The following is a 23,529-nucleotide window of genomic DNA, read 5'->3' as shown; positions in this document are numbered from 1 at the left end:
GTGCTTGATAACGATAAGAAAAAATGGCGAATTAGCAAGAGTCGAAGATAACAATAAAACGAAGCATTAGCTTCTATACACTTGCTAAACATATTCATACTATACGATAAATATTGCCACGTGCACGGTCTTACATAAGACCGGTCATTATTTACGGTCGTAAGACATCGTAAGACACGTGTAACATCCTCTTGACTTTAAATAGTCCTCTACTTATATATAATCTTCATCAAGCTCACAGATTTGATTTCTATACATCTTATATTTTGCTCATCGAGAGAACAGAAAATTCGAAAGGAAATATTTTTGTAGCACAAGCAGAGATTTATTGTATTAAAAAAAAAAATAATAATTCGAAATAATTCATATAATATATATATATATACACATTTTTTAAATTTCCAATAAATTCTCTTTTTTTTTCACGTGGACAGACTTTTTTATCTCAATTTTCTTTTACCTCAAAATAGCGCTTTATTCTTACTACTCGTCATCGTAATTGCGACGGATAATTGAAGAAAACGTAAATTGAAAAAAAAAAAAGAAAGAAAAACAACGTGCGAAAGAGAATTATAGCGCCGTAAATGTGCCATCGCGCAAGAAATTAAGGTAGCTCCATTTATGGCCGTCGGTTTTGTTCGCAGTGATACGAGTAAGTCTTGAATAAGTCGCGTTCGTTCTTGTGGAAGAGAATCTCACTCAAGGTTCCCTCGATATATTGCGCACAAGGACCGTCCGGGAAATATATCGTCGCGTGTGTAGATATTTCATACTTCCACCGACAATGGATCTCTATTCCACGCACAGCTAAATCTGGAAGCGAAGACTTCGTTCGGCCTTAGTCTTCTGGCGAGATAATCTTCAAAAGATTTTTCACGTGGAAACCTGTGAGAAGGAACGTTGCACGTCGACGACGACCAAGTATGGTCCATAGGGTGGATAGGTTTTGTCCTGAGAATTAGATCTCGGATACGTTTGAAAGAAATATTCTTCAAGGATGCAATAAAATGAAATAAAATGCAATAAAATGCGCAATATATCGATATAAAAGTTTCTCTTACGCGCGCACTTGAATAAACCTTGTCACGCAGAAGACAATCCGTAAAACTCTTCAGGATATTAATATTATTCGCGAGTTTTGGCAAAAAAAAAATATATATACATACTATTATTTTAAAATTTAATTAACAAATTAACATTTTAATCAGCTGATTTCTGTCATAAAATATTAATATGTTGTAAATTATATGTTATAATACCTTATCTGCAATTAATATTTTTTGACAGAAATCAGCTGATAACTGTCAAAAATATTAATCGAATTTAAAGTGTTATAACATATTATTTATAACATTATTATTTTAATTCTTATGATATATTTTTATTTTAAAATTTAATTGCAAATTAACGCTTTAATCAGCTGATTTCTGTCAAAAAATATTAATCAAAGATATGATATAATATATTATTTACATTATATTTTAATTTTATTTTTAATAAACTTTATTGAAGTCAAGTTATCGATAAATTTGCATAAATAAATTTGGAGAGAAAATAAAATTAGCGCATTATAAAAATAGATATAATTTAATTATTAACGCACGTTCTATTAAATTAATTGAAATGTGTTATAAAATAACTATTAAACATTTCTTATTTTTTATGTTTATAACATATGCACGTTGAAAAAATCTCTATAACAATGTAAAATGTGAATCATTACCGCGAAGATAAATGGATAATCTCACAAATAACAAATGAAAGTTAAATAAATTATAAATTATATATTTACCCTATCGTCGCTACGCCGTTGCCCGATGCTTCCCCCGGCCCCCGACCACTCTCTCTCTCGCTCACACTCTCTCTCTCTCTCTCTCTCTCTCTCTCTCTCTCTCTCTCTCTCTCTCTCTCTCTCTCTCTTTTTCTCTCTCTCCATGTCGTTCCGTTGAAATTTTCGAAACACTTGCACTCGCGTTACTTTTTTCCGTTCGCGACGCGGGGCGACGTCCGGATTTTAGATATCACATTTTCGACGCGTTTCGGTAAAACGCGAGAATCGCGAGAGCTTATTCGCGCGCGAATAAAACCGATGCTCTGTTTTCGCGTCGCCGCTTTTTTCAAGACCTACTTATCGGAAGGCCTCATCGAACGACGATGATGCGGCGACTACTTCACGACGCACTCAGGAGTCGCCGATATTCCAAGAAATGAACACTACATTTCACTATGTTTTATATATCACAATTGAACGACGTAGAAATCGGATCGACAACGCCGAAAAACTCCGAAAATTTGCGTCAAAAGCGCAACGGTAATTCGATCCGCCCGTGTACATAGTAGACTCGCTCATGAAATGGCGTCGCGTCGCGTAACGGACTCGCCCGTGCAATCGCGATCACGATGTCGTACACGATTTCGCGACGCGATCGGATTTGTACAATAATTAAACACGTAAAAACACTGCTAAACTCACACTCGTACTGTCGCAATGAGAGCGCAAACGTTGATCACGAACCGAAAATGCACCTAGTAACAGACAGGCTTTTGCCAGTTACGAGACGCGCAGCACGCCAAGGCCAAGGTCGTAGTGACGTAGTGGGAGAAGTCGCGGCGCGGCGTACGTGCGAACTCGGAGCTCGGCTCGGCTCGGCTCGGCTCGGCTCGGCTCGGCTCGGCTCGACTCGGCGCTCGGCGCTCGGCTCGGCGGCAATCCCCTCCCCGCCACTACGATCTTGGCGTCCGCGACCGCGCGACGTGTTGCGCGTTCCGTATCTGGCAATGCCAGTCTGGCATCAGTAGCTATTTTTAGGTGTATTTCCGGTTGTTCGCGATCGACGTTTGCGTGCTCATTTCCGGTCCGCGACAGTACGAGTGTGAGTTTAGTATTTTTACGTGCTTAATTATCGTACAAATCCGATCGCGTCGCGAAATCGTGTACGACATCGTGATGGCGATTGCATGGGCGAGTCCATTACGCAGGCGCGTCCATTACACGAGCGAGTCTACTATTCCACGGGCGGATCGAATTACCGTTGCGCTTTCGACGCGAATTTCCGGAGTTTTTCAGCGTTGTCGATCCGATTTCTACGTCGTTTCAATTGTGATATATAAAACATAGTGAAATGTAGTGCCCATTTCTTGGAATATCGGCGACTCCTGAGTGCGTCGTGAAGTAGTCGCCGCATCATCGTCGTTCGATGAGGCCTTCCGATAAATGGGCCTTGAAAAAAGCGGCGACGCGAAAACAGAGCATCGGTTTTATTCGCGCGCGAATGAGCTCTCGCGATTCTTGCGTTTTACCGAAACGCGTCGAAATGTGATATCTAAAATTCGGGCGTCGCCGCGCGTCGCGAACGAAAAAAATAACACGAGTGCAAGTGTTTCGAGTGAGTGTGAGTGCCATAAAGGAACGGAGAGAGAGAGAGAGAAAGAGAGGTCGGAGGCCCGGGGAGGCATCGGGCAACGGCGGAGCAACGATAGGGTAAATATGATTTATAATTTTGTTAACTTTTCATTTGTTATTTGTGAAATTATCTATTTATCTTCGCGATAATGATTCAAATTTTACATTGTTGTATAATAATGAACATAAAATATCCTGGATTTTATATTTTGAAATACTTGGAATATTTAATAATAAATATAATTTTTTAAATAATTTAATAATAATAAATATTTGTATATATATATAAAATACAATTTCTATATTGTATTATATTTAAGAGATATGTAGAGATATAATTATTCATCTAATGCGAATGTAATACGTACCTAAATTCTTTTATTATTAAATATTTTTATTAAAATAGTTTAATTTAATAGTAAAAATAAATAGTAAAATATTTTAATTTAAATATTTTTTATAATTATTTCTATCTTTCTTTAAAAAATATTTGTTTGCAAATTATGTAGTTTTTTAATATCTTAAAGTAAATAACAAAAGTTAACTATGCGCATAATATAATCATTTTTTGAAACATTACAATTAATATTTAAATTTTCAGATTAATTTTAATATTTCAAAAAATAATTTGAAATATTATAAATGATTTAAATATTTTAATTTTAATTAATTACATTTTATTTGAATTGTTTTATATAATATTTATACGTTTATATTTTACAGATTAACATTGTGTACAATTCCGCACATCAAATTGGTGAGTGATGAATTATTTTAAAAAATTTTAAGGTAATATATTTGTGAAAATGATATCAAATATTTTAATATATATATATATATATATATATATATATATATATATAAGATAACAGGTATTAAAGATATTAGATAAGGGTATTAGGAATAATTTTTTGATAAATATAATATATAATTTTTGATAATTATAATATAATTTGCAATAATAGATGTATCGGTAAAATTCTTTTTATTCTTATTTTATAATTCTTGCAAATTATTTGATATCTAAATTTACCTTTTTTTATTTTTATACTTATTACACATTAAAAGAATTAAAATCTTAAATTAATCGTATTATAACATATTATACATTAAAAAGAATATAAAAAAAAAAAATGATATAAAGTTTATTCTAACTCGATTAATATTTTTTGACAGAAATCAGCTGATTAAAGCGTTAATTTGTAATTAAATTTTAAAATAAAAATATATCATAAGAATTAAAATAATAATGTTATAAATAATATGTTATAACACTTTAAACTCGATTAATATTTTTGACAGTTATCAGCTGATTTCTGTCAAAAAATATTAACTGCAGATAAGGTATTATAACATATAATTTACAACATATTACTATTTTATTTTGTACAACATATTATTATTTCAAAATTTAATTATCAAATTTTCGCTTTATTAATATTTTATGACAAATCAGCTGATTAAAACGTTAATTTGTTAATTAACTTTTAAAATAATAGTATGTAATAAAAATTAAAAAATAATATGTTTTAAATAAAATGTTACAGTACTTTAAACTCGATTAATATCTTTTGACAGTTATCAGCTGATTTCTGTCAAAAAATATTATTCGAGTTTAAAGTATTATAACATATTATTTGTAACATGATTATTTTAATTTTTATAACATTTTTATTTTAAAATTTAATTAGCAAATTAACGCTTTAATCAGCTGATTTCTGTCAAAAAATAATAATCAAGTTAAACATCTCATTCTTTTTTATATCAAATCGAGGAATGGTGCGCGCGTAGTGTTCTAGTATATATATAATTTTTATGCGTGTTATATTCTTGTAATCGCCGACGCAAACATTCGCGAATTACATCACGATCGATCGATCGCCATCGGAATTTGTGCGGCTTCCAAATTCTTGTCTTTCCGCGAGTTAAATCAATTATCGCCCGGTTTTACGCGGCTTCCGTAATGTCACATTGATTCCAAGATCTTGCAGAACAGAAATTCGCGAGTGCGAGTTGCACACAGTTTTATTTGTTTATTTTTTTTTGCGCGTGTTGGATTTCGCATTACGTAATTGCATGCATCAAATTACGTGTTAACGTTCAATGCGCAAATGTTGAAATTGATCGTTATTTATTTAATGATGATGAATTCAATTATCATCATTAAATAAATAAAGATCAATTTCATATAATTTGCGCAATAATTACTGTCCGTAGCTCTTAATTATTCTGTTTTTTTATCATTTAATTTTATAAATACAGTGTAATATATAGTAAAATTATTTTTTCTGAAGGACTTTTTAAAAAATATTTTAAAGTTTTGTGTGTGTGTCTGTGCATACAATTTTACTTTTTTTTAAGTTTGATAAGAAAAGTATTTAAAAAGTATTAATAACATCTGAAAGAGTTTGTAATGTAATGTTAAAATGTCAAGTCACACATATAATAATCGTTCTTATATTAAACCAACAATATGTTACATTTATTGATATAAAAATGTACATTAATTATGTGAGGGCTTCATAATTGGTTTGAAATCATGGATCACCCAATAGTCGCTTATTTCTTATAATAAAATTATGAAGTTAATTAATTTTTAAAACTCCATACATACACGAGCGATTTTCTCTTTCTCTCTGTCGCTGCGTAATAATTTTAATAATTTTGAGCTGTGTTCATCCCCTGATTTGTACTTCAATATGTATGTATGCATGTACATATATTCAAATTAATATGTTTTGTTTGACACCGCGATAAAATAATTGCATAATAAGAAAACCGCTTATGTGTATATATGTGTTTATACGTGCACTTTGGATTTTAATAAGTACTGCATGTAGCACAAAACGAGGTGTATTACGATTATATATATTGTTCTTATTATATATCAAAATAATGCAAAACTACTTAATTTTTAATGAAATTACAATATTGTGCAAAGTTGTCACCTTTAATATTGAAAGCACCAAGATTTGTACTTTTGCCAGTGATATCGTATATTAAAATTGCGAATGAATATGTCCTTATGCAGTAATAAAATGATAAAAGCTGCTGATTTTAATAATTATACAAATTAAAAATATTACAAAAAGAAAGTCTCTCTCTCTTAGTCTTGTGCTAGCAGAAGTCGAGTTTTTACCTGAGTATCTGAGCAATATCAAGAATCATTCAGACAATTTTAATGTTAAAAATTGTTTTTATTTTCTTTCGTTTCTATTCGTTTTTATTCTTTTTCGGCGAACTATTGGGAAGATATATAGGATTATTTTTAGAAAAGTCAAGAGTTTGTGAAAAATAAGGTCTTCCCCTCATTAATACAAAATCGATCAGTTCTGAATATCTTACTGTTAAAAAAAATGAAACAATAATCTCCGATAAACTATTCTACATAGTTAAAAACAAATGCTGGGACTATCTGAATTTATGAGTTATAGAGATATATTCGAAAAAAGGAACACACATTTCGAAGATAATTAATTTACTTAGCTTACGTGCTATATCAAAGCAGTCCAAATATAAAAATCACAATCCAGGGAAAAAACCGATTGTATAATATTATCAACCAAAATTGTTTAATAGAATAAGCTTGTCAAATATTTCATAAAAACGAGACGACGATTTACCTCTTTGCAGTATAAAACATTTGTAAAACGATGTGAAAAGAGGAAGAAATATATACGTAGCGTACATAGTGTGAATAGATTGTTTTTGTGCCATCACAACAGATTGAGTAATGGTGTTCTTGTACCAATTCTTCAACCTGTATCAATGACGCGAAAAACAATCATGGCGAGAATTATTTTGTCTCAAAATACGCAAACGCGGGCGGAAAAAAGCGTGTTTGTTCAGTCTTGTGCAACGCTTACTTATATTCTGGAAAGTCAAAAGCACTCCGGCGAAGCCTGACATCGATAGCTGTTTCCTCTTCCCTGCCTCTCAAATCAAATTTGTTCCTTTTTTCTTTTTTAAACAAACTCTTTTTTGCTTTGGAAAAAACAGAAATCTTATAAATATGGATCAATTGCAGCAATATTTGTAAGATTTCTCTGTTGTTTTCTCTTTTCATAGGAATAAATAATCTTTTCTTCTTCATTCAACTATTCTTTCACTTCGCCATGAGACTAGTAATCACATATTTCTTGCCTTCTTACTATTCCACATTGGCACTCATATTATCCTTGTAGGTCCATTCACCTAGTTTACCATCCCACTATAAGCATAAAATATAAATTATAAATAGCGTAATTATTTTACTTTATAATAATAATAATTTATAATAGTTTTATAATAATAGTTTGTATTGTACTGTCTTGAATGGCGGATTAGAAGATATTGCAACTTTAAATCGTCATGTATATATATGAAGAAATTCTTTCGAATATTGTGAAAAAAACTATCTCCCTTTTATTTTTTTTTTTTCTTTCCCCGATTATATCTTCTTTGAATAAAACACACATTTCGAAATATTTTCTGCCCTTTTTTAAACAGATTTTTCAACATATAACATTTTATTAACATATATCAGAAACAAACTCGTTGTTGACAGCAATTGTAACTATTTTTCGTTTCAACACATATGAAAATATATCTTTGCAATGATTTTACTTACTGATGAGGTAATGATATTGTGGCCATGTGGATGCCAGCTAACATCACGGACGCATCCTTTATGACCTCTTACATTGTGCACTATTTTTCCCGTTAGAAGATCGTATACTGAAATTGAGAAAAATAAAAGTGTGTAAAACCAGGTTGCTCATTTATGAGTTTGCTTACAATAACTCGGAGGGATCAAAACTTACTGATAAGTCGACCCCTCGCATCTCCCGTGTAAATATATCTTTGGCCAGTTGTATTTATTGGCGAGAAACGACAACGTATCAAAGTCTTACGAATGGAATGACCGTGATATGTCATGATACTGGTGTCGCCTTCTAATAAAGATATCGATTCTCGAACTAAAACAGCAAAATATCAATATATATAAAATTAACGATTGCACGTAACAATCAATTATCATTATAGACGTGTGTGTGTGTGTGTACACACATACATACATATCCAAATAATTTAAAAATAAAAACAATGTCTCTCTGAGCATTTTTTTCTTTTTTTAGCTAGCTTGAATGAATATTTACTGTTATTATCTGGACGGTGTATTCTGTAATCCCAAAACGGAAGTTGGTCGACTGTACGATTGGAGTATCTGCGCATGTCCCACAACTTAATGGTTTGGTCTTTAGAATTGGATATTAAATATCGTTGATCACCGCGTGAATCGATGTACGTGATTCCATCTCGATGACCGGCAAACATTCCAATCGCACGGGAAGTATCTCTCCTGTCCCATACCTAAACCGATAGAAAGACATAAAATACTAATATATATATATATATATATATATATATATATATATATATATATACATACAGAGAGAGAGAGAGAGAGAGAGAGAGAGAGAGAGAGAACTTTCGAAAATAATCGCTTATTTTAACTATGTTAATCATATAAAAATATTTTAATGCTCTCTTTCATGATATTCACGACTTATATCATTGGAGAAAGAGAAGAAGAGAGAAGTTTCTCGGAAAATTATCAGTTAAATTTTACCTTACACAATCCGTCGTCGCTGCCACTGAAGAAGACTTGTGAAGTGTCATCAGCAAAGCTTATAGCATTTATATGCCTGTCGTGACCTTGAAACTGTAAAAATTAATGCCTTATGTAAAAAATCGCCAACACGTCCTCTCCTCTCTAGCTAATGGTTTTACGAACCTTCAAAACTTTTTCTTTACGCTCACGATTATATACATAAATACAGCTGTCATTGGCGCCGCAGATAATCTCTTTACCATCACTCGAAAAGGCTATTGAAAACACGCAAAATGGTCGGCTAGTCGGTACTAAATGTAGCTGTTCCATTTGAGAACTGGAAGCGTTTTCCTCTTCCAAAAGACGGCATTGATAAACTGTAAAAAAATATAAGAAAAATGTATGTTGCATCAGAACTGTGAACGCACGTCGTGTAATCACAATATACTTACGCGTTTCCGACCAACTCGAATAAGCGATGTACTCATTGTCTGGAGAAAATGCTATGCTCAAAACACTCCAACCTACATCGCGTGCCTGCATTTCTTTATATTTCTCAAATCTACCATGATGTGTACGATACAAACATAAAAGTTTATCTGTAAAGATTTGAACAAAGATTTATATGCAAAGATTTGACACATTGAACGTAAATGGACAATTGATAACTTATTGCGAGATCAGAAAATTACACATTGCAAAGAGTTTAATTCATGTACAATGTGCATGAGACTTTTCATATGAAATAACATGTGATATATGTAAACGATTTAATTTACCATGAGTGGCAGAGATGAAATATTTCCCATCCTTGGAATATACTCCACAAGATACTCTAGAATTATAATTCTGTAACGTACAGTGGTTATTTGGTAAAAACCTATTTCCTAATTTACATCTTTCACTTGGGCTTAAATCATCATGCTTGAGGTTTCGTCTTTGTATCACAGGTACGATGGACTTATTTTGTTGTCTAGAAGTATACGCTATCCCAGAGGCCTCTTCTGTCAAACAACTTATGTTGTTTTCCTAAAAAGCATCGTACAAAGTTACGATTAATGCAAATTGCACATGATACACAGGACAATCAATATTAACAAATATCAACAGAAAGTGGAAAGTAATAATAGATGAGTATATATCTCAAAAAATTTGATATATATTTCATTATCTCTTCGAACGAAAAAAAAGAAAGAGGCGAGAAGAATTTTCTACACAACGTATTCAATCACAAGAATAGTTATTCTACAAAATAGGCTCACCGCTAGCCTGGTTGTATCTGGAACAAAGCCCGACCTCGATACCAGTGGATGTTCTGGTTCGGATTCTTCATCTCTATCCTCTAAACCATTTGTGCTGAAAAAGAAAAAAGCATCGAGACAATTACTCGACGAGACTGAGAGGTTAGGTTAAGTTAGGTTATACGATTGACAGGTCCAAATAACCTGAACCTGCGCATAGCGCAGGCGAGGAATAAAGCGATTCCTCGATTTTTTTTTTTCGATCTCGACCAGCGAGAAGATCAGCGATCACTCGGGGAAACGTCAAACGCGACGTGTCATAAGCGAGAATTGTACCGGAACAAGAGAGAGTGACAGAGAGTCGAGAGGTTAGGAAAAAAAAAGCGCGCGCGAAAGAGATAGTCGACGGATTTAACTCTGTACAGACGGGTTTGCGTAACCGCGCGATTCACATATGTATGCACGAAAGATTGCTCGATCGCTTAATATGGAAAGAAAGAGAGAAAAATGCAGCACGACATACGAAAGATTTAACATTAGATATATTTTCCTGCGCCTGCGTGTTACGTACGTATATATTATCCACCGTATGTATGTCATATATACGGCTTCAATCGCGCCAAGTCAGCCTTGAAAACTTGCAAACAGCCAATCGCTCTATGTAAATTCTATTAGTATTTACCATAGACTTTTTCTATTCAAAGGCCGGTATTCATAGTCCGTTCTTATATTTAAGATCGTCTTAAGACCTCGTTTAACCAATCAAATGCTCGCATAGCATCTCTTGATTGGTTGAACGAGATCTTAAGACGATCTTAAATATAAGAACGGACTATGAATACCGACCAAAGAGAGTTACTGCAAATTCTAAGCTTTCTAGGCGGTGCAGATTTTTCATCCTCCTAGCATCCTCCTATTTGAATGTTCGTAAGTGAATTAGTGAGATAAAATAATAGAGAGTGCGCACTCTATTTATATGTAAAAGTCTATGGTGTTTAAACACTCCGCCATATTTGAACATAAAAATTGTGCACGCTTTCTTCTCTCACTCACGCTCTTTACTCATTCCATATCCAGCTTTAACATTTAAGGGCCCTGGTACCTTGCCGACCATGTCGGAATCGTGACGTCAGAGGCGAGAAAATACACGCTATTTTTTTTACATGCCATTTCTAAATAAAAACATATTTGCATAAAATAACACTTAAGATCTCTTTAATACACTTCTAAAAAACGCCGAAAACTATCTTTTTCTCTTCATAATCAATCAACAGCTGTAAAATGTAATATTATGAGGCCCAGTCCTTCTAGTCTTTGCACATGCGCAGTCATTCCGCATGTCAAAGTCTGATATCTCGATCATTTTAGGGTTGTTGATTGACTGTCAAGGGAAAAGAATAGTTTTCAGCGTTTTTTAGAAGTGTATTAAAGAGATCTTAAGTGTTATTTTATGCAAATATGTTTTTATTTAGAAATGGCATCTAAAAAAAAATAGCGTGTATTTTCTCGCCTCTGACGTCACGATTCCAATATCGCCGCGGTGAGCACCCAGGAGCCTTAAGGCTCCTGGCTCCTTTCCAACCATGTCGAAATCGTGACGTCAGAGGCGAGAAAACACACGCTAAAATTTCTTAGATGCCATTTCGAAATAAAAAAATATTTCGATGAAACAGCACTTCAGATGGCTTTAGTATACTCTTAAAAAACCCCGAAAACTATCCTTTCCCCTTTATAATCAATCAACAGCTGTAAAATGTAATATTATGAAGCCCAGTCCGTCTGGTCTTTGCACATGCGCAGTCATTCCGCATGTCAAAGTCTAATATTTCGATCATTTTACAGATGTTGATTGATTATAAAGGGAAAAGGATAGTTTTCGGGAGTTTTTAAGAGTGTACTAAAGCCATCTGAAGTGCTGTTTAATCGAAATATCTTTTCATTAAAAAATGGCATCTAAGAATTTTCAGCGTGTGCTTTCTCGCCTCTGACGTCACAATCCAATATGGCCGCGGTGAGCACCCAGGAGCCTTAACGGACGCCTGCGATATTAAGAGTACATTGTCGATATGAAATCGTGAATTTCTAACGAGGTAAGAGAGATTTCTAATTCAAATTTTATAATCGAATTATTTACAATTCAATACTGGGAGAGATATTTGATGAATATTATATGGTAAATATCATCGATGAGTATCATTTTTCTGAATCTCGAGAATCTGCGAGTGCGTTAGGATGATTCCAAATTATACTTCACGACCCACGCTCTAAACAATTTCGCGATTTCGTGCAACATTGAGCGTCTCTTATTAATATAAACAATACATAAATAAATACGCATATATATTTTCGCGTGGATTACGCGTATCGTATTTATCGACATTCAAAATAATAAACTGGTCGGTGCGATTTCGAGATCCGCGGTTTTGTTTCATTTTGTAAACAATTTAGTGCATTTGACGCATTTACGGAAATCAAGTATTTATATATGTATATCTATCATTCGTTAAATGTCGCCTTTTAAATATACAGATCTGACAATTTATACATATATAATAATGATGCAAATAATTACAGAAGCAATAAAAAAAACATATTTTTTTCCAACATCAAAATCAATATCTATTTTCTGATCAGCATTAAACTCAATTGAGAATTAATAACAATAATATATTGAAATTGAAAAGTTCATGATTTCTAAAGCAACAACCTTTGCTATTATTTATAATTATTGTTATTATTTGTAATTGATCTATAATGATATTTTTATCGATTCTATTTCTATCTTCAGAGATGTATCGTCTGTGAATGATATATATAATATATAATATATATTATGCAATAATATATAAAAATAACAATAATAATTATTATTATTATTTACACGTGTATATGATGCATTAATACATTTTTTCGTAAGATGTACGAAAATATATCGCTTGTGAATGATATATATGTAAATTAGATAATAATAATATAATAATGTATATATATATTGATAATAATAATAATAAAATGTGTAATGTATTATTAATACATTACCCGTTTTATTATTATTATTATCATTATATATATATATATATACACATTAATATTAATACATTATTGCATGTGTATATGATGTATTAAATATATATTTTTTTCGTAAGATATATATATGTAGATACGCATTTCGTGCAAATCGATTCTCTCATGCTTTTCGTCGCGTCTTCTTTTTTTATAATTTGTTTCATTCATAACAATTTCATGAATTGCCTCTTCTGTAATCTATTATCGTTAAATCTCTTGCGAAAATGCGTGCTCTTCTCGAGAAGTATTTGTCTGATTATGCAAATAGAATCGTATTTATTATCCTATATATATAGTACTGCGGTAAATGTTCCAAACTTTGGAATCGTGTTTAAAAGTTTAATTGTAAGATAAAAGCAAAGGTCGCGCGATTCGAAAGACGGACTAAGGGATTACTACAAGATAGCGGTATTAAAAGAAATTTATCCGGGAGGGACGAACGTATAAATTTGGATTAAACTTGTAAGAACGACAATCCGAATTCTATATGAGGCGAGACACCGGAAAATAGTGATTAATTCGATACAAGGATGCGGTTAGTTTTGCGGTTAAATCAATATTTCAACATTAAGTATTATATTTTTATCGATACATCCGCACGATTAATATTTTGATATTCGATATTCGATGCGCCGAATAATAAGCTCAATACGAAATGCATATTCTATGTGTTTGTTGCATGAAGATTGTTTTTTTTTTTTCGTTAAAAATATTGTTTTAATTTTTATTATTTAAAAAAAAAAATATATATTCAACAACAAATTTAATGCAAAGGAAAAAACAAATTTTTTGTTTTGCATCATAGTCTTTTAATGAAGCATCTCTGTATTCATGTTTAATTATCGCGAAATGGAAATGATAATTACACTTTGTGAAAACATATTATAATAGACAGATAAAATTTTAATACTTTACTAAATTCTTTATCGATTGCGTAGTTGATGTTAGAAGAAAAAAATAAATAAAACTTTTTTTATTGTAATTATTTCTCTGCGAAGAGAAAATATTGCGAAACAAATTTCTATATAATCGCGAAAAATATTTGTTGTATCTCGATTCAAAAATAAAATGTGATTAATTAAAAATATGATGGGTTTATCATGTCGTATTACGTAGATGGAGGAAAATTCAAAAATTCTGCACTTTAATCATTTATAGAGTAAACAAACATATAGGGGCGGAAAATTATTATCTCGCGGGAACAAAAGATTAAAGATTAATAGATTAAATAATTACAGTTGATTAATAAATCAGATATTTACTGTGTTGTCTATAATAGAAGATTAACTCTATTATGTCCGATAAATTAGATAATATAATCACAAGCTTGTGGTATTGATAATTAATAAAATAATTTTGAGGCATTAATAATTTTTTCGACAAAAGAATTATTTTCGCGAATTCAACTTTGAGAAGCTAAATAAATGATAAAATATTTTTTAATCAATTTTAACTGGAATTTACATCAGTAGAATTTTTATTTAAGCGCAAAAATATGGAATACAACACGATCTTTCTCTAAAAATCTACTGTTGTCTATAATAGAAGATTAACTCTATTATGTCCGATAAATTAGGTAATATAATCAAGCTTGTGGTATTATATAATAATTAATAAAATAATTTTGAGGCATTCATAATTTTTTCAACAAAAGAATTATTTTCGCGTATTAATCTTTGAGAAGCTAAATGAATGATAAAATAATTTTTAATCAACTTTAACTAGAATTTACACCAGTCGAATTTCTATTTAAGCGCAAAAATATGGAATACACACAACACGATCTTTCTCTAAAAATATATTTTCCCTAAAAATCGATTCTACATTATCTAATGAATCCAACGTCAATTAAAAATATATTCGACAGTTTTTGGATGATAAAAAAAAGTTTATATAAAAGCAAGCTTTTCGTTGGTCGAGATTTTCGCGCCTATCATCGTCCAATGACGCATCATCACCTTCGGCCTTGTCGATCACGCACGGGAGAATCCTAATAGCGTTAGCAAATGTTACGCCGCTATTTCCGATTGTCCTGCGCGTAATCGTATCTGTATAATGGTTCGATACGAGCGGAAGCCGCCCGCTTCGCTACTCTCCGGCTCCGGATGTGAGCGCGTTCTGAAAATGGTACTTGCACGATAATGCGTTTGATGCAGTGAATTTCAATCGCGCTCCAATTTCATATTCATCGCAATAATTCACGGTATATATGGACTGCCGATTCGTTGAAAATACCTTATAATACCAGATAATTTACGAGAGCTCGAAACGCAAGAAGGGTCGTCTCTCCGTCTCTCTATTTTTTTTTCTCGCAAATTGAACTTGAGAGAAATCACTAGATATTACCCTTCGTTAATTTGAAGAATGAACTCTACTTTCAGAAGATTTCAATTTAAAAGGCTGAGCCTCGTAAAATCTTTAATATTAATATTCGAAGATCGATAGTAAATAATGTGCTAGCTCGGTGTTTTGTACAGGAAATAAATAGCCGTCAAAAATTCAAAGAATCTGCCTCTATGATATACATCTACCTAAAATAAATCTATATAATCTAAATATACATACATACTCGTATTAATAACTTTCACTCTCTATTTGCGCGTGTCAATAATTGAGTTGCGAGTTGTAAATATCGACGTTACAAACACTTACGCCTACTTGATTGTATAATTATAATTAATCATATTTCAGAGCACACACAAATTATAATACCTAACTTTGAGCAAAAGGTATATTACAAATATAAATGTCGCGAATATTTCAGACGGCAAAAAAAAACGCGAGCTTCTTACAAATATCACTAATAAGCGTATATTTGACGATTTTAATTAAACACAATTATGCGGAAAAAAATCGATATCATCAATTTTAGATTTTTGAGTTTCTATCAAGGAATTTTTTTTTATATATATCTACATATATATTTAACTTTTTATATATATCTATATATATAGTGCAAGATAAAAATAACTAAATAATTAGAAAGTGCCGGAAAAACAATTTATTTTTGACTCGACGCATCACTCGCGTGGAATTTTGTTTTTAATATTCTTCTATGAAATGGCTGCACTCGAAAAATTGCATTTTATAATTGATTTCCCTCCGCAAAAACCGTGTCCGATTTAATTAAAGCGAGCCGACAGGGCGCGTGCGCGATTAATTCGGGGTCGCGATTTTATAGGAGAATTTTATACGAGCGCGTCCGCGAAATTTCATTGGGACATAAATTTGCCGGCCGACACGAATCGTCGTCGGGAAAACGGATTGTGATTGTGAAAGAGATCCGATCGGGCCGGATGTACAATAGACGCCGCGACGGACACAATAGCACGATCACGACGAAATTAGATCGGTCCATTGATTGGTTCGTTGACTCGTAACAAGCTTGCTTACAATGCGGAGTTATAGGTACGACCGTGACTCGTATTTCTGATTTGGAGCAGCGCGCGTGACGTCAGAGGGTACGTACGCGTATACGCAACGAGATCCGAGGAGTTCAATGCAGGAACGAGATGAGCCCGTCGTAATTTGAGCGAGACTCATTTCGAGCACGATTTCGCGCGATTCTGTAAGTTTCGAATTTCCATCATTTTTTTTTTTTATTTTTGCACGCCGCGCCTCTCATTTACTCCTCCGCAAACTCTTTTTAATTGCGTCATCGAGACGTTCTAAGTTTGTGAAAAATAAGAAAATTCAAGGATCTTATTCGTTAATATAGGATAATAGGCGCGCATCGAAATAATTATGGAAATATATATAATTTTTACGGTATATGAAACCTCATTTCCCTTCGAGCATACTTTATAAAATAGTACAAAAATTTTATCTTTAAAGCTTGTGATTAATGATATATAAATTACACACTATCTTTTAATTTTTCAGACAAGTTTGAAAGTTGCATCTCGATAATGATGAATGAGACGACGCTTGAAGAGAGAATCGAAACAAAACTGAAGACAAAAATGACACGAGAGAGTTCCGGAGCGATCGCTCTCAAATAGAGGATTAGGAGGACCATCGGTCTCGTCAGTGATTCAGTTAATAAGTCAATTAGAGTCGAATCAGCCGGCCGGCCAGTCAGCGGACAATCGCTCATCGTTACGTGACGTTTCGGGGTAGAAGAGGCTGAAGAGGCGGTATTGATGGCAGGCGGACAGGCAGGAAGGCAAGCAGGCAGGCAGGCAAGCAGACAGGCAGGCAGGCAGGCAAGGTTTTTCGACGAGAGGGAGAGGAAAACACCCCGCATATATATCCCGCATCAATCCCCATTCTCCTCGCCTTTCTCCCCCATATATGTATATACATCCCCCGCGTACATATATATATATATATATATTATATATATCCAGCACCTATCTACCTACCAACCTACCAACCTACCTACCTACCTATTTACCTACCTACCCTGCAACCCAGACCTATAATTTCCAGGCAACGCGGAGGCCTACACCCTGAGCTCGGAGCCGGGCGAGGACCTGCGCCAGGCGCCGGCGGAGAGCCAGGAGGCGGAGGGCGCGCGCGCACGCGCGTAGATTCTCCTCGGCCGTCGTCGTCAACGTCGACGCCGACGTCGCCGTCGACGGCGCGGGGATGAGGTGTGCAGGGGGTGGGATCGCGCGCTGTTTACAGGATAACAGGATCCTCTTCTCCTCCGAGCGCGCCAGTCCATCGTCGCGACGCACCATCGGCGCATCCGTCGGCCGCGGCGCGGCGTCCACGACCATATATACACACATACAAATACATATTATATATATATACACACACACGCGATATCAGGGGCGCGCGCTATCCGCGCGCGAGTGCTCGCTCGCCCCCTCCCTCCGTCCTCTTTCACCCCGCGCGCGCGTGTGACACGCGCATCCCTTATATTCATTCTACTCGCTCGAGAGTTCGCGCCAACTCTTTGTGACCGACTACTAGCACTACTAACCCCTTTTCGCAGTCGCCGTCGCCGCCGCCGCCGTCATCATCGCATCGTCGTCGTCGTCGTCGTCGTCGTTCGCCCCGCAGCAGCCGCTGACCACCGGGTGTCTCTCTCCATTCTTTTTCCGGTCTTCCTCTTCCTCTCTTCACGGCACAGAGAGAGAGCCTATGTACGGTGGTGTGCTGTCGCGCGTTTCCCGATATCGTTCGGCAACAGGTGAGTCACACACTCTCGCGCTCCCTGGCTGTCTATCCATCCGTATAGGTCTGTCGCCTTTTGTACTTTACATTCCTTGTATGTATGTATCTGCGTGCGTGTATATATATATATACTCATGATGTACATATTGCAATATCGTGCATAATTAGGTCCTTTCGGGGATTTTCGCCGCGGGTCGTCGCGATCTTCTCTTCCGCGCTTTATGGCTCCGTTTTTACGATTCGCGCTGGCTCTCTCGCAAGATTCGCGTTTTCGCATTTGCCCGAAAAGACATAAAACGGAAGGAAGGAAGGAAGGAGCGCGCGAGAAGGATTACACGCGCGGGAATAACAGGGGCGAGATTGGGGTCGCACCGGGAATCCGACAGGATAACGCGCCGCACGTCGCCGCGGGGCGAGAAACCGAGCCTCCAAGATCGGGGGTGCGATTAGAGGAGTGCGCTTGCTAACGTTAACGGCTCGCGCGCTTAATATCGATTTACCGGAGCGGATAACGCCCGTTAACGTCAATAAGACGAAAACTTATGGCCCTTTCCTGGCCTGTTCGCGTCTTTCGTGGCTCGCGCGATTAAAATTCCGCGAACGTTAATCCTAGAGAGCGAGAGCGCGGAACAAAAGAGGAGGGTGTATGTCTCTGTGTGTGTGTGTGACTTTGTTATTATTTTCTCTCACGGTGAAAGAAAAAAAGAAAGAAAGGAGAACGAACGAAGAATGCCTTTATCAGGAGTTATATTTTCGACATGGAAAGTTCTTCTCAAAAGGGGAGCCAAACAAGAAAAACTGTTCTTCTCTCTTCGACACTTTCTTTCTTTCTTCATCCCACACTCTCTCTCTCTCTCTCTCTCTTCTGATATATTTACATAAGGTACAACAGATAAAACAGATTTTTAATTATGATTTCAGAATTGGCTCTGAATTCTTCTTCAGTTATACTCATTATTTGAGGGTCAAACATATTTGCAAAGTATATTTGATAAAAATTTGAAACTGTCTTTTTATGAGTGTAACGCGCGCAAAAGGTGTTCGACTAATTAACAATATCACTCGCGTATTCCTTCGATTAATCACGTGTCAAAACGAACTAATCGCGAAACGTGACGAATTTCGAATTGATCGATTTAATTATCTCTCGATTGTATGCGTGTATGTGACAGACTGTTCTTGAGAATCTTGAGGAAGGATCTTTCAACGTCTCTTCGTGTCGCGCGTGTTTTGATATATTGCAAAATAAAAATAAATGTATACACATAGAGGTCATTATTCGCGCATTTATAAGTACATATGTACAAGTAAACTTTCTCTCTCTCTCTCTCTCTCTCTCTCTCTTTCTCTCTCTCTCTCTCTCTCTCTCTCTCTCTCTCTCTCTTTCTCGTTCTGATTATATTTACACATGGTTCATATAAGCTCCATTGATTTTCTTCATGGCATCAAATCTATTTATAATTCCCGACTCACTTAAATACCATATATTCTTACAATATATTTTTGCTACATATCTATAATCTATTAAGTCGGGATTAGACATATTCGTTTAAAATATATTTGATAAAAATTTTAAACTGTCTTTTTTTATGATTGTAACGCGCGCAAAAGGTGTTCGAGTAATTAACAATATCACTCGCGTGTTTCTTCGATTAATTACGTAAATCAAAACGAACTAATCGCGAAACGAGACGTGACGAATTTCGAATTGACCGATTTGATTATCTCTCGATTGTATGCGTGTATGTGACAGACTGTTCTTGAGAATCTTGAGGAAGGATCTTTCAACGTCTCCACGTGTCGTGTGTTTCAAAATATCGCAAAATAAAAATAAATATACACACAGAAGTCATTATTCGCGCGCTTATAAGTACGTATGTACAAATAAACTTTCTCTCTCTCTCTCTCTCTCTCTCTCTCTCTCGTTCTGATTATATTTACATATATCTCGTATAAGCCTAATGGTTATATGCATTGATAGCTGCCTGTATCCTTTCCAATTTCAATTTCAATGGCAGAGAATTTCTGCTTTTATTACGATTCTATTATGTCAAGATCAAATATATTTGCTTAAAGTATATTTGATAAAAATTGAAAACTGTCTTTTTTATGTGTGTAACGCGCATAAAAAGTGTTCGACTAATTAACAATATCAATCGCGTGTGTCTGCGCGATTAATAATCACGTGTTACAACGAACTGATCGCGAAACGAGACGTGAGGAATTTTAAATTGACCGATTCGAATGTCACTCGATTGTACGCGTGTGTTTAACAGACTGTTCCTGAGGAAGGATCTTTCAACGTCTCGTGTAGCGCATTTCGATGTATCGCAAAACAAAAATAAATATACACACATAAAGATCATTATTCGTGCGCTTATAAGTACATATGTACATAAATAAGTAAACTCTCTCCAGGTAGCAAAAGGAGAACGCACAACCTGTACATGAATAATATTTGACAATTCTTCACGCATAGTAAATTAAATGAAGAAGCTACCTGTTTCTTCGCTACATTTGTGTTCTACTAAATTATTTCAATTCTTGCACGATAAATTCATCAACAATTTCCCGCTGAAAGCATTCTACATGTATCCTACTGTATATAACTTTTCGAAATTTATATTTTTACACTTCAGTTAGAAATATACTAATCCGATAGTGTATGTGTATTTCCTAACATTTGGAGAGCATACTAAAAATTGGCTACAATTTCATTAATATGAAGTAACAGTATCGAAATGAGGTAATACGATTAAAAAAGCGTGTTCGGATACAATTCAGATATTGTATGAACTCATCGAGAACAACATTTGCCCTTCCATTATTGATTACGACTTGCTAGCATTGAGGAACGTAGGGAGAGCGGTTGTAGCTGCTTTTTAGTTTGTGGAATTTAGAATGCTACAACCGATCTACCGTGCTACTTGGGCTCTCTCTCGCTTTGATTATATTTACTTATAAACCCAATCCACATACATATTGGCAAGTCTTCTTATTAATTCAAAATTCAATAGCGTCAAATCCATAGATCTACGGATCATCATTATGTCAAAACCGGACATATTCGTTTAAAGAATATTTGATAAAAATTTGAAACTGTCTTTTTTTATGTACATAAAAAGTGTTCGACAAATTAACAATATCAATCACCTGACGAATTTTGAATTGACCGATTTGAATGTCACTCGATTGCGTGTGTGTAACAAACTGCTCTTGAAGAAGAATCTTTAACGTGTCGTGTCGTGTCGTTCGTTCCGATATATCGCAAAACAAAAATGTACATATATACACATACATAGAGGTCATTAATCGCGCGCGCTTATAAGTACATACATATGTACATACATAGACAAGCAAACTCTCTTTCTCTCTCTTTCTCTCTCTCTCATTTTGATTATATTTACTTACATTATTTGCATATAAATCTCATCTAAATTCTCTCTTAGCTGATCTAAACTCACTCCCATATTTAACATTTGTCGGAGGATTATTATCTCAAAAGGAGGCATATTTACTTAAAGTATATTTGATAAAAATTTGAAACTGTCTTTTTATGTGTGTAACGCATAAGGCTGGTTCTACATTAGTCGCAGTCGTAAGAATCGTAAGAAATTGACGAATCACAGTCTATTATTCTTCGATCGCAATGAGAATAATAGACTGTGATTCGTTAATTTCATACGATTCTTACGACTGCGACTAATGTAGAACCAGCCTAAAGTGTTTGACTAATTAACAATATCAATTGCGTGTGCCTACGCGCGATTAATCACAACGAACTGATCGCGAAACGAGATGTGACGAATTTCGAATTGACCGATTCGAATGTCACTCGATTGTACGCTCTTAATTGTGTGTAACAGATTATTCTTGAGGAAGGATCTTTCAACGTCTCGTCGTGTCGCGCGTTTCACTATATCGCAAACAAAAATATAGATACACACATAAAGGTTATTATTCATGAGCTTATATACCAGATGTCCCATTTTAAAGGACCCACTCAAATATCTCATTGTCAGAAACACTGCGTTAAATCGAAAAATGTTTCCTACAAAAGTTGTAGGGTTTCGAGGGGGACATAACATAGTAATATTCATTTGACCTTGGGCGGCGTCTCGAAGGTTAGTGAAGGTTAACCTTAAGTGAAGGTGAGAATGAATTTTGAAGAAAATAAAAAAATGCTTCAGATAAAAGTTGTTCAAATTAATTAGTAGAAAAAGATGTTATAATAAAAAATATGGGTTTCCATTTAAAAAATTTATTCTCATCTTCACTTGACCTTGGAGACGCCGCCCAAGGTCATATGAATATTACTATGTTATGTCCCCCTCGAAACCCTACAACTTTTGTAGGAAACATTTTTTGATTTAACGCAGTGTTTCTGAGATATTTGAGTGGGTCCTTTAAAATGGGACACCCGGTATATGTAGACAGGCAGACAGACACACACACACATATTTCGCTCATTTGCTGCAACAATGACATAACTCGAAAATTATAATTTTTCAGGAGACACGATTTAATAATAGTACATATAGCAACCTCTTTCTTTCTGTACTAATATCTTAAAAAGAATGATTTTTGAGTTATATCATTGTTGCAGCTCTCTCTCTCTCTCTCTCTCTCTCTCTCTCTCTCTCTCTCTCTCTCTCTCTGTCTTGTTTTGATTATATTTTTTATTATAGTTTTGATTATATCCTCAAAATAATGAATGACTTTTTATAGATTGCTTCTTTTGACGAAACTTCCAAACGTCTTTGCACCAAACGAGAAATAGTTGACTTGATGTTTATATCGCAATAAAACATATTTGCTTAAAATATATCTGATAAAAATATGAAATTGTCTTTTTTTTTGTAATGCGTGTAAAAAGTATTTGACTAATTAACTAATATCAATCGCGTGTGCCTTCGCGCGATTAATCACATGTCAAAATGAACTGATCGCGAAACGAGACGTGACGAATTTCGAATTGACCGATTCCGATGTCTCCTCGATTGTATTCATGTGTATAACTAACTATTCTCGGGGAAGGATTTTTCGTCTGAGTTCCAATATAAATAAATATACGTATTATACAGAGAGGGAGAGACAGA

At 34.6% G+C, this 23,529-nt stretch overlaps 2 protein-coding genes and 1 long non-coding RNA gene across 7 annotated transcripts in view; 2 read left to right on the top strand and 1 right to left on the bottom strand.

The window, feature by feature from the left end:
- Window positions 1-2,752: 2,752 nt before the first annotated feature.
- LOC145933971 (uncharacterized) lies at window positions 2,753-17,675 on the top strand. The gene is made up of 3 exons (XR_014424958.1): window positions 2,753-3,481; window positions 4,127-4,160; window positions 17,186-17,675. It is a non-coding gene; the product is annotated as an uncharacterized LOC145933971 (long non-coding RNA).
- LOC145933969 (DDB1- and CUL4-associated factor 11) lies at window positions 5,845-19,886 on the bottom strand. Of its 4 annotated transcripts, none has more exons than XM_083034064.1 (10): window positions 19,837-19,886; window positions 10,259-10,352; window positions 9,776-10,025; window positions 9,449-9,595; window positions 9,180-9,373; window positions 9,015-9,107; window positions 8,542-8,755; window positions 8,206-8,361; window positions 8,013-8,119; window positions 5,845-7,613 (listed from the first exon to the last, which is right to left on the bottom strand). In XM_083034064.1, exons 1-10 carry the CDS (start codon window positions 19,869-19,871, stop codon window positions 7,554-7,556), a joined length of 1,350 nt encoding a protein of 449 aa, XP_082890190.1. In that variant the 5' UTR covers window positions 19,872-19,886; the 3' UTR covers window positions 5,845-7,553. The 4 variants fall into 4 exon arrangements, with proteins under 4 accessions (XP_082890190.1, XP_082890192.1, XP_082890193.1 ...); XM_083034066.1 differs by lacking the exon at window positions 19,837-19,886 and adding an exon at window positions 19,309-19,400; XM_083034067.1 differs by lacking the exon at window positions 19,837-19,886 and adding an exon at window positions 10,809-10,852.
- The window catches only part of Bma (SCY1-like protein bma), a 29,894-nt gene continuing 24,195 nt past the window's right edge, over window positions 17,831-23,529 (top strand). Inside the window, exon 1 of one of the 2 annotated variants that reach the window (XM_083034053.1) lies at window positions 17,831-18,446. The gene's annotated coding sequence lies outside the window, so the exon portion shown is untranslated. The remainder of the gene's footprint in view (window positions 18,447-23,529) is intronic. The other variant, XM_083034054.1, reaches the window with a different exon arrangement.

Source organism: Prenolepis imparis, unplaced genomic scaffold (genome assembly GCF_030444845.1).
Source record: "Prenolepis imparis isolate NDT839.2.m4 unplaced genomic scaffold, iyPreImpa1.0 SCAF_3, whole genome shotgun sequence".
Classification (NCBI taxonomy): Eukaryota; Metazoa; Arthropoda; class Insecta; order Hymenoptera; family Formicidae; genus Prenolepis; species Prenolepis imparis.
The sequence above is the reverse complement of the archived record's forward strand: the minus strand, read 5'-3'. Positions and strand labels throughout refer to the sequence as shown.